We start from the raw sequence: 13,866 nt of genomic DNA on the forward strand, positions 1-13,866 counted from the left end.
CCCTCCCCTCTCTCTGTCACTCCCCTTGGCCGCCTGCCGGACAGCTTGGAGCCTAAGTGCCAGTGTGGCGGGTGGTCACTCTCCCCTTCCACGCAGTTCCAGACCTTCGAGCCCTGTAAGCAGCTATGGTGCAGCCGTCCCGACAACCCGTACTTCTGCAAGACAAAGAAGGGCCCCCCCCTGGACGGGACTGAGTGTGCGCCTGGCCAGGTACTTGGGGCCCGGGGCTGTGGCAGGACTGTGCGTGTCCCTGGGAGCCCCCACACCCCACAAGGCATGTGTGCTCAGGAGGCTTGCATGGAACCCCCCTCCCCCAGCCCGTGAACTCCTATGTTCACACTCTCCCTTCCATACCAGTCGCCTGCTTCCTCCGTGTGTAGAGCCTGGCATTCTCTTCCAGCCCTTCCAGCAGGAAGGCTTACTCCCATTTTACAGATGAGAAGAATGAGGGACGGGCGGGCAGGCAAAGGAACTTGGGAAGTCAAAGAAGGGGTGAGGGAAGATTCCAGATGTCCTGTCTGCCTTCCTGGCCCCCCACACTGTTTCTCCCACACACGTGTTGCCTCCCCTGCCCCAGACCCCCCCCTTTCACGTACATGCTGGCGTGTGTTCCCTTGAGCGTGTGTGCGTGTCAAGGCTTCATTTGTCCCAGGGGGCCTTGTGGCCAGGTCTGAGGGCCCTGACCTGGGGTCTGAAACCCACCTCTGCTCTCTCGCTGGCTCTGAGCCCGATCCCTGTGCTGCCCGTGAGCCATTTGTGGCACTTCTGTGGGTCCTGCAGACCCCGATCAAGTGGCCTTCCCACACCTCAGGTGGTTCTGAGGTCAGCGTGAGAGCCAAGGGCAGAAGCAGGGCGCCGAGAGAGGCTCCAGGCTTATTCAGTATCAGCTGGGAGCCAGCTACAGACCTGCCCTCTAGCCTGCCCTCTGCTGTCTGTCCTGTGCCCTCACCAGGCTCCACCCACCCAGCACAGGTGGTGGGGAGGTCTGCCCTTTACAGATGGATGGAGTTTCCCATGGCCTTGCACGGGCCCAGCAGACTCCATGTCTGGTGGGCTCTTATCCTGGAGACTTTGTGGACCTGCTCCAGGGGTTTCCAGAGTTCTAGGTCCTTCTGTCACCATTTCGCATGATGGTTAATCCATGGCTCTCAGTTTGTGCTGCATATTGGAACCATCTGGGGAGCTCTCCAAGTCCCCACCGCCCAGGACAGGGAGAGACTGCAGACGGGCACGGGAGAGCTCTCTGGGTGATGGAAATGTTCTAGAACTGGATGTGGTGACAGTTGCACAAGGCTGTAAGTTATGAAAACTCATTGACTTGCACCCTCGACCTGAGCGATTTTTATGATACATGAGGTATCTGCTCCGTCTTTAAAAAAATCCCAACTCCTTGGGGTGCCTGGTGGCTCAGTCGTTAAGTGTCTGCCTTCAGCTCAGGTTGTGATTCCAGGGTCCTGGGATTGAGCCTGCATCGGGCCCCCTGCTCAGTGGGGAGCCTTCTTCTCCCCTCTCCCACTCCCCCTGCTTGTGTTCCCTCTCTTGCTGTGTCTCTCTCTGTCAAATAAACAAATAAAATCTTTAAAAAAAAATCCCTACCCCTAGAGATCCTGATCAATTGGCCTGGGATGGAGTTTTAGAAGTTGCCCAGGTGACTCTGAGGCTAAGAACCACTCCGTTATCTCTTTAAAAAGATTCTGGGAGATTTGCTGTTTTCTCACATGTTGTCCTGCAGGAGAAGGGAAGGGAGTCACTTCGGTTGAGTACTCCTTTGTGCCTGGCCCTGAGCTAGGGCCTTTGTAGGTGTTCTTGCTTTCAGTGGTTAGAACAGTCCATTTAGCAGGTGAGCACACTGAGGCTCAGCAAGGGGGAAGTTATGCCAAAGCCACACAGCTAGTAATGGCTGAGCTGGGATTCAAACCTAGGCTCCTCAGACTCGATTCATATACTCCCTCCATTTGTGCGTTTATAGACCTCCCCTTGGGGCTGGCTTGCCTCCCACAAGCACACCTGCCTGCGGTCCTTGCAAGGGGATTTCGAGGTACAGAGTCAAGATCAACTCTAGATGGCATGGAAAGATTGTGTCTTCTATCCCCGACCAGCTCTTTTTTTTTTCTCTAGGAGTGGTTATCTTCCTTGATAATATTGCTTGCCATTTTTGGAGGGCCGTGTGTGCCAGGCATGTTCTCCTTGAAGGCTCCTGGCAGCCCTGTGGGTGGGCGCTGTTACCCACACTGTACAATGGAGGGATAGGCTCAGAAAGGGGAGCCCTTTGCTGAAGGTCACTCAGCTGATGGTAGGGGTGGGATTCTGTGCAGTCCTGAGGCTCGTGCTCTCAATGTCCCTTTCTCTGGTCTCACCTGGTGCCTCCCAGCTGTGCCACGTGCGCAGTCGGGCACTCTCCATCACGGGCTGGGCAGCCGTGGCCCCAGGGTAACCTGGTTCCCTCTGCTCCCTCCCAGTGGTGCTTTAAAGGTCACTGCATCTGGAAGTCGCTGGAGCAGACTTACGGCCAGGATGGAGGCTGGAGCTCCTGGACCAAGTTCGGGTCATGTTCCCGGTCATGTGGGGGCGGCGTTCGATCCCGCAGCCGGAGCTGTGACAGTCCCCTGTGAGTGCTCTTGGCTGAGGTGGGCAGGGCAGGGGACACCCTCTCCCCCCAGGGCTGAGGGGCTGGGAGAAGAAGGCACGTGGGGAGGGATGGGGGCAGGACACTAGAGAGAAGGACCCCTGCAGGTGGCTTGTATTCTGTTGGTGGGAACCCAAAAGTGTTGGTGGAGGGTGGGGCTGGATCCCTTCCACCCAGGCCTGGCATCTCCCATCAGGTGTGGCGTCTGAGAATTGATCCGAACCAGTGATTCTCTAACTCCGGCGTGCGGAAGATTCTGACTCGGGTCAGGACTCTTGATCCTCTGGCTAAGCTTTGAGAAGACACTGATCTAAATGCTCAGGAGCCATGGTTGCTTTCTTGCCCCATGAAGCAGAACTTCCATGATTTTTTCTTAGCTCACCTCTTTCTGTCATCAAATCCTGCCTTGTACCACCCCAAGTTCCAGGAGTCTGGGGGAACAGTCTTGTGTCTCCCCCTTTCATTCTCTCTGTAGGGGATCCCTCTCATTGTTTTTAGGCCTTCTGAGTGCTAGCTGGTCTGGTTCCCTGTCCCAGGCTGAAGCCACCTGGTCAGAATGGCCTCAGGCTAGACAGGGGCTGGCTGGGGGCGACATGTGGGTCAGCGGGCTCCAGGAACCAGGGGTATCCAGCCTCCGCAGAACAGCAGTGCCCTGCTGCTGTGGGTCGGTAGTGGCCATCTTCCCTCACATCCTCAGGAGGGGTCCTTTGTACTGTGTTGTTTACCTCCAGGGATGGGAGTCTCACTACCGCCTGGAGCAGCCTGTTCCCACGTCCGCTGGCTGTGCTGACCTTATACAAATATGAGTCCAAACAAACGGCCCTGTAACTTCCACCTGTTGGGGGTGTGAAAGCCCTGGTTGTCGGAGCAGGACCCAGTGGGGCCCACTCTGAGTAAACTACCTTCCAGTGAAGACGGACGGTTATCCCCTGGATCAAAGCTGCCATCTTGCGAGCTCCTCTGTAATCGTAACTCCTTCTCGTGTCTGAGGCTTAGGTGACATAACATGGGTGCTCACAGCACTGTGCCCAGCGCTGATTAAGCACTAACGAACGGCAGCTGGGATGCTGAGCACTTGCATGCACACACCCGTGTGATACCCCTGGCTCTGTGAGCACTGTACCAGGAGCCTGTGCTTGGAGGCTTTGCATCGATTAATCCTACCCAATCTTCTTCATATAACAGAGAAGAGAATACAGATCGCTTTAAATACCTCTTCTTATTTATTCTTCACAGACACACCAGGAGGTGGGCAAGAGAAGCTGTACCCCAGTCCCACCTTTAAAGAGGGTATTAAGGAGGGCACATGTAGTGATGAGCACTGGGTGTTGTATGTCATTAATGAATCATTGAACACGACACCAAAAACCAATGATGTACTTACTATACAGTGGCTAACCGAATGTAATAAAAAATAAATAAAAAGAAAAAAAGAGGAAATCATGGCCCAGCAAGGCTGGGTGACCCAGCCGAGATGTGCATGGGCAGGACTTGGAGTGAGATCTAGCCACAGCCTTCTGGTTCCAGACCCATGTCTCTCTCTACCGCTCCTTAGTTTATCATGAGGTGAAGCGGAAGCGGGTGCGAGCTGGAATTGTGGAGGCATGCTTTGAGTGCCGACTGTGTACCAGGCCCTGTGCAGTGGTTGAAAGATGAGTACAAAGATGAGTAAGACTGGTTTGTTTCCCAGCCAGTCCGCGAGTCAGTCGTCCCTGTCCCCGTCCTGTTTCTCAGCTCACCATGCTCCACCCCCCAACAGTGGAACAGGGGGTGTGTGCCAGAGGGGTGAGGCAGGAGGAATCTGGGAGGGCTCTGAGCCCAGCAGCCCCCGCCGTGGGGGTTCCTCTCTAGTTGCTAAGCTATAAGTGTTCCCCTCAAAGCCTGAGCTGCCAGCGGCGACCATGTGGGAAGCCTGGCCCTCCCCAGCCTTCCAGCAAGGTTACCCGGTCCCTCTGTGCCCGCTGCAGCCCAGCTTACGGAGGCCGCCTGTGTTCAGGGCCCGAGTTCCAGTACCAGATATGCAACAGCGAGGAGTGCCCTGGGCCCTATGACGACTTCCGGGCCCAGCAGTGTGCCAAGCGCAACTCCTACTACATCCACCAGAACGCCAAGCACAGCTGGCTCCCCTACGAGCCTGAGGACGGTGAGTGAGCCTCTCCCCCTTACCCCCGCATGTCCTTGGGTGTCTGCTGGGTCCCTGTCTTCCTGGGGGCGGGGGCCTCCCATGCCTGGGGTTGCCAGTGGAGGTGGAGGGACAGTCGGGGCACCATAAGGCACATGCTGTAGGCAGGCCCTTGTGCTGTGTGCCTTGGGGCCAGCAGTCCTCATTAAAGCCATCCCTGATTTGTGCATTTGTGCTGACTGTTCTCTGGCAGGGAAAACCCCTCGAACCAGGGACCCTGCACCCCGAGGTGCCATTGAGGCCGGCAGCAGTGTTGGCCATTGGGTTGGTGCCACTGACATGGGTCCGTATGTGTACAGGAAGGCACTCTACGGGTGCAGGTGCCCGGCTTTGCATGACCACCGTCCCGAAAGGCTCTGCCCTAGTACCTACTGTGTTTCTAGGTTTTACTGACCGTGCTACTATTCGAGCAGTTAACGAAGAGGATTTGAAAGGCAGGCAGATGAGAGTCCCTGGGATCCTGATACCGACTCCCTCCTGGCAGCTCTGGGATAGACACAGGCCTCAGGACTCATGCAGAGGAACTGAATTTTGGGTCCAAGTGCCAGGGCCCGGACCTTTCCACTGATGGCTCTCTTAGAGGCAAGAGATGCCAGTGAAGGGCTGCGGTTCAAGGCGTCTTAGAGCCTTCAGGCTGGAAGGACCCTTCCTGGGCCTCTGTGTCCTCTCGGCCTGCCAGCCTCTCCATGGTCCCAGATAGACAACCCCTGCCACGCAGCCCTCGGACTCAGATGGCACCTACCAGAATGGCCTTTCCTCTCCTGAGCCGCAGGCCACCTCTTTGTAGCCCTGGTTCCAAAGGAGTAATTACAAGACCCTTGATAGTTCAGCTCATGGTTAGAATGACAGTCTTCATGCTGAAAGGGAACTCAAAGGCCTGTCCATTGCACACCAGGGCACAGATTTCTCTGGAACCTGATGATAGAGAGTATTTTCCCTCTGCTCTGAATTCCTCCTACACTAGGGAGTTTTCCAGTCCCTTGACACTGTCGGCTGGTTTTCACAGCTGCCCAGAGAGCTGCCGGCCTGGGTTGCACTGGTCAGGGTCCCTAACCCTTCAGGAAGGTTAGAGTCTCCTATGCCTCTCCCCCTGGCTCAGATCCCACCAGGAATCTGGCTCTTGTGCATGAAATCCGAAGTGTTATTGGAAGCTATGGTTCTGGATTGAGCCCTGAGTACTGGGGCAAGATGTATCCTGGGAGCTCAGGAACCAGGAGGAGGGAGCCAGATGGTTCCTTAAAAATTTAGCTGAGCGGGGCGCCTGGGTGGCTCAGTGGGTTAAAGCCTCTGCCTTTCGCTCAGGTCATGATCCCAGGGTCCTGGGATCGAGCCCCGTATCGGGCTCTCTGCTTGGCAGGGAGCCTGCTTCCTCCTCTCTCTCTCTCTGCCTGCCTCTCTGCCTACTTGTGATCTCTGTCAAATAAATTAATAAAATCTTAAAAAAAAAAAAATTTAGCTGAGGGGCTGGCTTGCTTTGAAAGCCTTGCAGATCCATTCAGATCCAAACAAGGCCCCGTCGAGGCCCCTGGGGCAGCTGGATTTTGGGTTTTCCCAGGACTTTTCACAAATTCCAGAAAGTTAGTTAAGCCCCAGCCTCCCTTTTTCTAAGAAACAAAGCAAATGTTTATATGTTCTCTGGAACCTTCTTTTAAGAACATCAATGGCTCAGAGAGAGAAGAGAACAATCAGTTGTGAGTATGAGAAAGGACCTCCTTTCCTCTCTCACTGCAGCTTCATTTGGCAAATGCAAACCCAGGTCACTGTTCTGCCTTACTTTCACACAACCTCCCAATGTTGACAAACATGTTAAGATACACCATCATACATGTGGCTGGGGAAGTGTAGAGAGAGGTCAGTTTGGGACTCAAGCCAGACTGCTTAGGTTAGCATCCTGGCTCTTCTACTTAGCATGTGGCTGTGTGGCCTTGAGCAAATTTCTTAACCTCTCTGGTCCTTGGTTTCCTCCTCTGTAATGCTAGAACTTTCTTCCTTGGGGTACTGAAAAACTTAAATGAGTTCATTCACAAAAGACATTTGAAGTTTTATATCCAGAGTGTGTAGGAGCACCTGGCTGGCTTGGTCAGTAGAGCACATGACTCTTGATCTCAGGATTGTGAGTTCAATCCCCACCTTGGGCATGGAGCCTACTTACAAAGAAAAAAAAGGAGGCGCCTGGGTGGCTCAGTGGGTTAAAGCCTCTGCCTTAGGCTCAGGTCCTGATCCCAGGATCCTGGGATCGAGCTCCGCATCGGGCTCTCTGCTCAGCGGAGAGCCTGCTTCCTCCTCTCTCTCTGCCTGCCTCTCTGTCTACTTGTGATCTCTATATGTCAAATAAATAAATAAAATCTTTTAAAAAAGAAAAAAAAAGAAAATAGTGTGTGAGGGTTTTGGAAGCATCTGGCACATAGTAAGCTTTCACTAAGTGTTGGTTTATTATTATTACTATTATTTTATCCCTTGATTTTCTTTAACATCCTGTGTGGCATTTTACTGATCAGGGATAAGGAACTGAGGCTCACAGAGGTCCGATAATTTGCCCAGGGTCACTACGCAGGGATTTTAAGTCCCAGCTCCACCACCAGGGCTCCCCTCAGCGCCCCGGAGCTGGCCAGGGAGCTTCCTGCTTGGGACGGATGCTGGCATCCTCCTGGGCCAACCCACTTTCTCTGAGCACAACGGGGAATTCAGCATGGTCTCTGTCCACAGATGCCCAGAAGTGTGAGCTGATCTGCCGGTCGGAAGACACAGGGGATGTGGTCTTCATGAACCAGGTGGTCCACGATGGGACACGCTGCAGCTACCGGGACCCGTATAGCGTCTGTGCCCGCGGCGAGTGTGTGGTGGGTGTCCTGCTCCAGGCCCCCCACCTTCCAGCTTCCCTGGGGAGACTGGAGGGCTGCACTGCCTGCCCCTCTTCCTGCTCTCTGGGGACACCAGCGTCGCCTCGCCTGCCCCACCCATGACACACTTAATCCTCAGCATAATCTCGGGATGCTGGAAAGGGATTATGTCCCCGCGCCATTCAAGGGAATAAGATCTGTGCATGTCACATGGCGAGTTTGTGGCAGAGACCTGTCCAGGAGTGCCTCTTGGTCCCTGGTCAACTTGTGGGGCCTTGGGACCGGGGAGGGAGTCAGGGGCTGCTGGCCTGGGGATGGTAGCAGGGGGAATGGGAGACTTCCCCTGCTGACCCCACCTCTGGCCTCAGCCCGTCGGCTGTGACAAGGAGGTGGGATCCATGAAGGCAGATGACAAGTGTGGGGTCTGTGGCGGCGACAACTCTCACTGCAGGACTGTGAAGGGGACACTGGGCAAGGCCTCCAAGCAGGCAGGTGAGCAGCCTGGGGCTGGGGAAATGACCAGGAGTGGCTGGGGTTCTGGCCTGGCCAGGGTCCCTTGAGCCTGAGTCCCTCAGGTGGGCCCTCCTTCCTCTGCTGGGCCACAGTTCCGGCTGGGGTGGCATGGAGTGGGTGAGGCACCTGGAGCCTGCCTCTAGACCTTCCCAGGCTGCCCTGGGCAGCTGAGTTCAGAGCTACAGCTGGCCACCCCCTCTTCCAGGGCATGCTGCCTGCGATTGGGCCTGGGAGCTCAGAAGTATTTTTCTGCCATCTAGTGTGGGATGATAGGAGCTCAGCCATCTCTTTGACCCAAGGACTGCTGGGGAGAGTGAGAGCTCAGACAGGTCTGACGAGGTAGCCCAGACTGCAATGGAATGGTTTTTCTCTTCCCTCCGTCCCTTTCTTGGTAAACTTGTGGCCCCTCCTGCTTTGAACTCCTGGTACCTTGCGTTCCCTGACTTCCCTCCCCATCTTCAGTCTGGCCACACCTGCCTGATGAAAAGGGCCAGGGGTTAGTCCTTTACACTCGTGGATGAATTAGGTCCATCTCCCCTTTGAGAGTGTCACAGCTTTGCCTCGCCTCTCCTTGTGGGGCAAGGTTGACAGCTTCAGGAGACGTTTGTTTCCAGGTCTGGGATTGGGAGCAGAGAAGCCTTGCTGGATCTTCATCTAAATCCCTTAAGGTGTGAGAAGAAAGGGGGAGGGACATCAGGAGAGAAAAGGAGGCTCAGGAAAGTGAGGAGTAATAGTACCTAACACGCATGCGTGCTTACCCACACACGCAGCCCTTGGACTTGATAAAGCATTTAAGCAATAGGATCTCATTTGACCCTCTCAGCACCTTGTGGACAAGGGCCCGTTCCTCTTGAAGAGGATGAAGAAACAGGTTCTTGGGTACATGCTAGGGGCAGGGGGCAGACCGCTGGGCAGAGAGGTCAACAGTTTGAGATGCCCATGGATCCTTCTCTGTGACAGGAGCTCTCAAACTGGTACAGATCCCAGCGGGTGCCCGGCACATCCAGATCGAGGAGCTGGAGAAGGTCCCCCACCACATTGGTAAGTGCTGGGGAGCTGGGAGAGGGGCCGCCAGGACCTGGGGTCTGCTCTGAGCTGTGGAAAAGCTGGGAGGGCAGAGGAAAGCATTCTAAAGCAGGGAGATTTCACAAATTTGAATGATGGCAGGGAACCCTTAATTTTTTTTTTAACTTACGTTGAATAGACAACCTGTTCCATGGTTCCAGTTTCAGAAGGTGTGAGAGGGGATCCAGCTAAGATTCCCCTACCACCCCTGCCCTCCAGAGCAGTTTGTTTCCCCAGGGAGAAGCCACTGTTAATTAACTGTACCTCTCTTTTGAAGGAAAACCATTTTTGTAGAATGTATCAGTCACCTTCTCCTGTGTAACATACCATCCCCAGACTTTGTGGTTTCAAACAAGTGTTTATATTAGCTTATGGTTCTGTGGGCCATCAGTCTGAGCTGGGCTCCTCTCATGTTGCTTCTACTTCTCTGCCTGGGCTCCCCCATGCAAAGGCAGCATCGGGTCAGTCCATTAGATACTGGTTGGTATTGGCAGTCAACCAGTGTGAGGGGGGTGACAGGGCCATGTCCCCAGCTGGTTAACTGGGGATTATTCACATGGTGTCTGTCACATGGTCCTCAGTGGGGGCAAGAGCAGGCAAGTACTTGCCACGTCTCTGCTTGTGTCATGCTTGGTAATATCCTGTTGGCCCAAGCAGTCTCATGGCCAAGACTACCCCAGACTCAGGGGATAGCAACAGACAATCTCTTGGTGGGAAGTGTGGGGGAGTCACAGCGCAAGGAGGCGTGCACACTGGCACAGAAGGAATTTATAGCCATTTTTGCCGTCTGCCACATGGACCCTTAGATTATTCTTATTATTATGACACTTAAGCACAATCACTGAATCACTCCTTTACAGTAGTTGTACAACTACAAAGCCAAGTGAGATTAAAAATTAGGGCCCCAAAAGAAATCGACAAAGTTCAAATTGAGAACATTAATGTAATGGGAAAGATTTTTGTGTTCGTTTGTTCGCTGTGTTCCGCTTGTGCTGAAACCAAGTTGGTGGCCAAAAAAATAAATGTGTCCAGAACAGGCAAATCCAGAGAGACAGGAGGGCAGATGCATGGTACCTAGGGGGTGGTGGTGGTGGGGGACAGGAGGGTCTTCAAATGGGGGTGATGACGTGTCTTCAGGAATCGGACAGTGGTCCAATAGTCACTGAATTCCACACTTTAAAAGGCCAAGTGTGTAATATGGGAATTACATGTCAATTTAAACCATACAAGCATGGTTTGGAGCAGGGTCTCAATGAGCAAGCAGAGAAGGCTGCCGCCCCGACATTGGGTAGTGGCTGGGCTCTCCCACACTTGTCTGTGTTCAGGCCCCTCACAGAGGGCGTGCGTGCCATGATGTCGCTGGGCCTCAGCATATCCCAGAGGCCCCGCTTACCTCTTATGCCCCCCGGTCACACTGCTTGTCACCAACTCTTCCTAAATATGAACGCAAAACATAACGTCTCTGGGCAGGCTCATCTATTACAGAAATGCCGATACTCCTATTTTTATGTTATCACCAAAATAATAGAAAATGTTTTAAAGTATCCTGGGGAACTTCCACCCCCTGGGGAATACACCTGCGTTCACACAGCTGTAATAGAGCCAAGGTGCTCTGGAAGGCACCTGAGAGGGCGCAGTGCAAATAGGCAAGAGGCACAAGGAGAAACTGAGGCCCACAGTGGCTCGTGGGCCCTCTGTGTTCCCTGACTCACCCACGCAGTGAGCCAGTCTGGGCTGTCTGCCAGCCCCATGCCCTTGCCTACCACACCGCTCTGCTCTGGGAGTGAGAGTCTGGAGGGCTTGGCTTGGCTTGGCCAACTCCCTGCCCGCCTGCCTGTCCAGCTCTGGGGTATTTTGTGGGAACAGGGGCCAGGAGAGGGGAAGGAGGTGAGGAGGGAAGGGTCATTTACTCCAAGAAGAAGGTGGACCTTGCAGACACTCCTTCTATCCCACCCCTCAGGTGAGTCCATAATACCAGCAGCCCCTCGGGCCTCTTCGGCCTGTCCCTTCTGCCTGGCCACCCCAAACCCCCACTGCCACCCTGGCCCCCACCCCTGCCTGCAGAAGTCTACTCCTCCCTCCTCCAGAGGTGAGGAGTGCTCTATGAGTGAGGCTGCACACAGACTCCTGTAGGGGTCCAGACAGAAGCTTCTAGAACCGAGGGCAGGTTCAGTTTGGGCAGGCTTGCCTGTGTGTTTACTGGGTGAGTTCCCTGGAGGTCTAGAGCTCCGCAGGAGCTGGGCAGGGAGGGGAGTGGAACTGAGACCCGATGTTGCCACACACATTGTGTGATTACACGCGGGTGAGGTCCGCGGCGTGCCCCCAGTGAAAATGTGCAAGGTGTGTCTGCATGAGTGAGTGAGTGTGTGCGTGCATGCCTGCCTGTCGGGGCACGCGCTCTCTGGAGAAGTCCGGGACAGGTGGCAGTGTTGGCAGTGAAGGCCAAGGTCCTGCCCAAACTCGTTAGACTCTCCGGGAATCTGGGGACGTGGACTCTTTGAAATGAAATGAGGGAAGGAGAAGCCTGCAGTTACTGTCTCCCCTGTGCTCCCCTCGAGCTGGGACTTTTCCTCTGTCACCGCCCATCAGCCTCGTGATGATCATGGAAGCTCCTCTCTAGCCATGAAAGGCCTTGATGGCATCTTTCAGGAGGAGACTGTCTTCATCTACACTGAAAAAATCTCTTGTTGGGCTTAGCCGCCTTCATGAATGATCTCAGCCGGGTCTTCTGGATAACTCGCTGCAGCTTCTCCATCAGCACTCGCTGCCTTACCTTCCGATTCTTTGTTACGGGGTCCGGCTTCGTAAACCTCAAGAACCAACCTCTCTTAGCCTCCAGCTTTTCTTCTACAGCTTCTTCCCCTCTCTCAGCCTTCACAGAATTGAAGAGCGTTAGGGCCTTGCTCTGGGGTAGGCGCTGGCTTAAGGGAATGTTGTGGCTGGTTTGATCTTGCATCAGACCACTTTCCCCATGTTGGCAATAAGGCTGTTTCACTTTCTTATGATTTGTGTGTTCACTGGAGAAACACATTCCTTCAAGAACCTTTCCTTTGCCTTCACAACTGGGCTGACTGTTTAGTACAGCATGCATGGCTTTTGGCCCTTCTCAGTTTTGGACTTGCTTTCTGCACCCAGCTTCGTCATTTCCAGCTTTTTTTTTTTTTAAGATTTTAAAAAAATTTTATTTATTTGATAGAGATCAGAAGTAGGCAGAGAGGCAGGCAGAGAGAAAGGGGGAAGCAGGCTCCCTGCTGAGCAGAGAGCCCGATGTGAGGCTCGATCCCAGGACCCTGAGATCATGACCTGAGCCGAAGGCAGAGGCTTTAATCCACTGAGCCACCCAGGCTCCCCCATTTCCAGTTTTGTTTTTTTTTTTAAAGATTTTATTTATTTATTTGACAGAGAGAGAGGTCACAAGTAGGCAGAGAGGCAGGCAGAGAGAGAGGAGGAAGCAGGCTCCCCACGGAGCAGAGAGCCCGATGCGGGGCTCGATCCCAGGACCCTGAGATCATGACCTGAGCCGAAGGCAGCGGCTTAATCCACTGAGCCACCCAGGCGCCCCCCATTTCCAGTTTTTGATGTAAAGTGAGAGTGACTGCTCCCTTCACTGGAACACTTAGTGGCCATTGAAGGGTTATCTGTTGACCTGATTTAATATTGTCTCAGGGCATAAGCAGGCTCGAGGACAGGGATAGAGACAGGACGCGCCCATCCATGGAGCAGTCAGGACATGCACGACATTGATCCGTGAAGTTCCCTGCGCTATGTGGGCTCAGTGCTTGGTGCCCCCAAAACAATTCCAGTAGGAGCACCAGGTACCACTGACCACAGATCACCAGAACAAATATCATACTGAAAATGTCTGAAATATTGCAAGAATTACCAAAATGGGACACAGATGTGAAGTGAGCAACTGCTGTTGGAAAAATGTCACCAATAGACTTGCTTGAGGCCCGGTTGCCACAGATGTTCAGTTTGTAGAAAATGCAGTATCTGAAAAGCACAATGAAGTGAAGGTCAGTCAAACGTGGGATGCCCGTGGTCACTCAGGGTGCAGCGTGGGTCAGTGGTCGGGCCAGGACTCAAGGAGCTCAGCCCACCCCCCTGGAATGAGGGGTGTACAGCCTAGGGAGGGAGGTGGCGACTGCCAACAGGTGTTGGAGCAGACAGGGTGGTGGGAAGATTTGGGGCTGGGCCTGGCCCGAGGAGCTGCCCGGCTCCGGCCCCAGGTCTGGTGATTTCTGGGGGCTAAGAGAGATTGGGCAATGAGAAATGAAGGTTATCTCTCCTCCTCCTGCTTGCTAGGGAGGCTGGTGCCCTGGAGAGCTGGGCCACCAGCCCTCTGTGCGTCTGGGACAAGCCCTTGCCCCTCGGGGGCCTCTGACTCTCCATGTGGGCTCGTGGTAGCACCAGCCTTGGGACATGTGTGAGGAGTCCACAGGGTGACCGGTACGCGGTTAATGCTCTGATCATTGGCTCTCGTGGTTGCATAATTACGCAGAATGGTTTTCGTCCTCACCAAGCAGGGACACGCCCAGGCTCTGGAGCCTTTGCTGTCCTACCTGCCTGAGAGGCTTGGGTCCCTGGCTGCAGCCCTACCCGGCGACCTGCTGTTTCCAGGGTGGCCAAGGCTGTGACAC

At 54.2% G+C, this 13,866-nt stretch overlaps 1 protein-coding gene across 1 annotated transcript in view; it reads left to right on the forward strand.

Annotated features, from left to right (window-relative positions):
* The window catches only part of ADAMTS14 (ADAM metallopeptidase with thrombospondin type 1 motif 14), a 72,019-nt gene that overhangs the window by 47,318 nt on the left and 10,835 nt on the right, over positions 1-13,866 (forward strand). Inside the window, exons 10-15 of the mRNA XM_046026583.1 lie at positions 97-210; positions 2,460-2,608; positions 4,594-4,769; positions 7,515-7,648; positions 8,017-8,140; positions 9,122-9,202. Of these exons, the coding sequence (XP_045882539.1) occupies positions 97-210; positions 2,460-2,608; positions 4,594-4,769; positions 7,515-7,648; positions 8,017-8,140; positions 9,122-9,202 (778 nt within the window). The remainder of the gene's footprint in view (positions 1-96; positions 211-2,459; positions 2,609-4,593; positions 4,770-7,514; positions 7,649-8,016; positions 8,141-9,121; positions 9,203-13,866) is intronic.

This window comes from Meles meles, chromosome 13 (assembly GCF_922984935.1).
Source record: "Meles meles chromosome 13, mMelMel3.1 paternal haplotype, whole genome shotgun sequence".
In the NCBI taxonomy this organism is placed as follows: Eukaryota; Metazoa; Chordata; class Mammalia; order Carnivora; family Mustelidae; genus Meles; species Meles meles.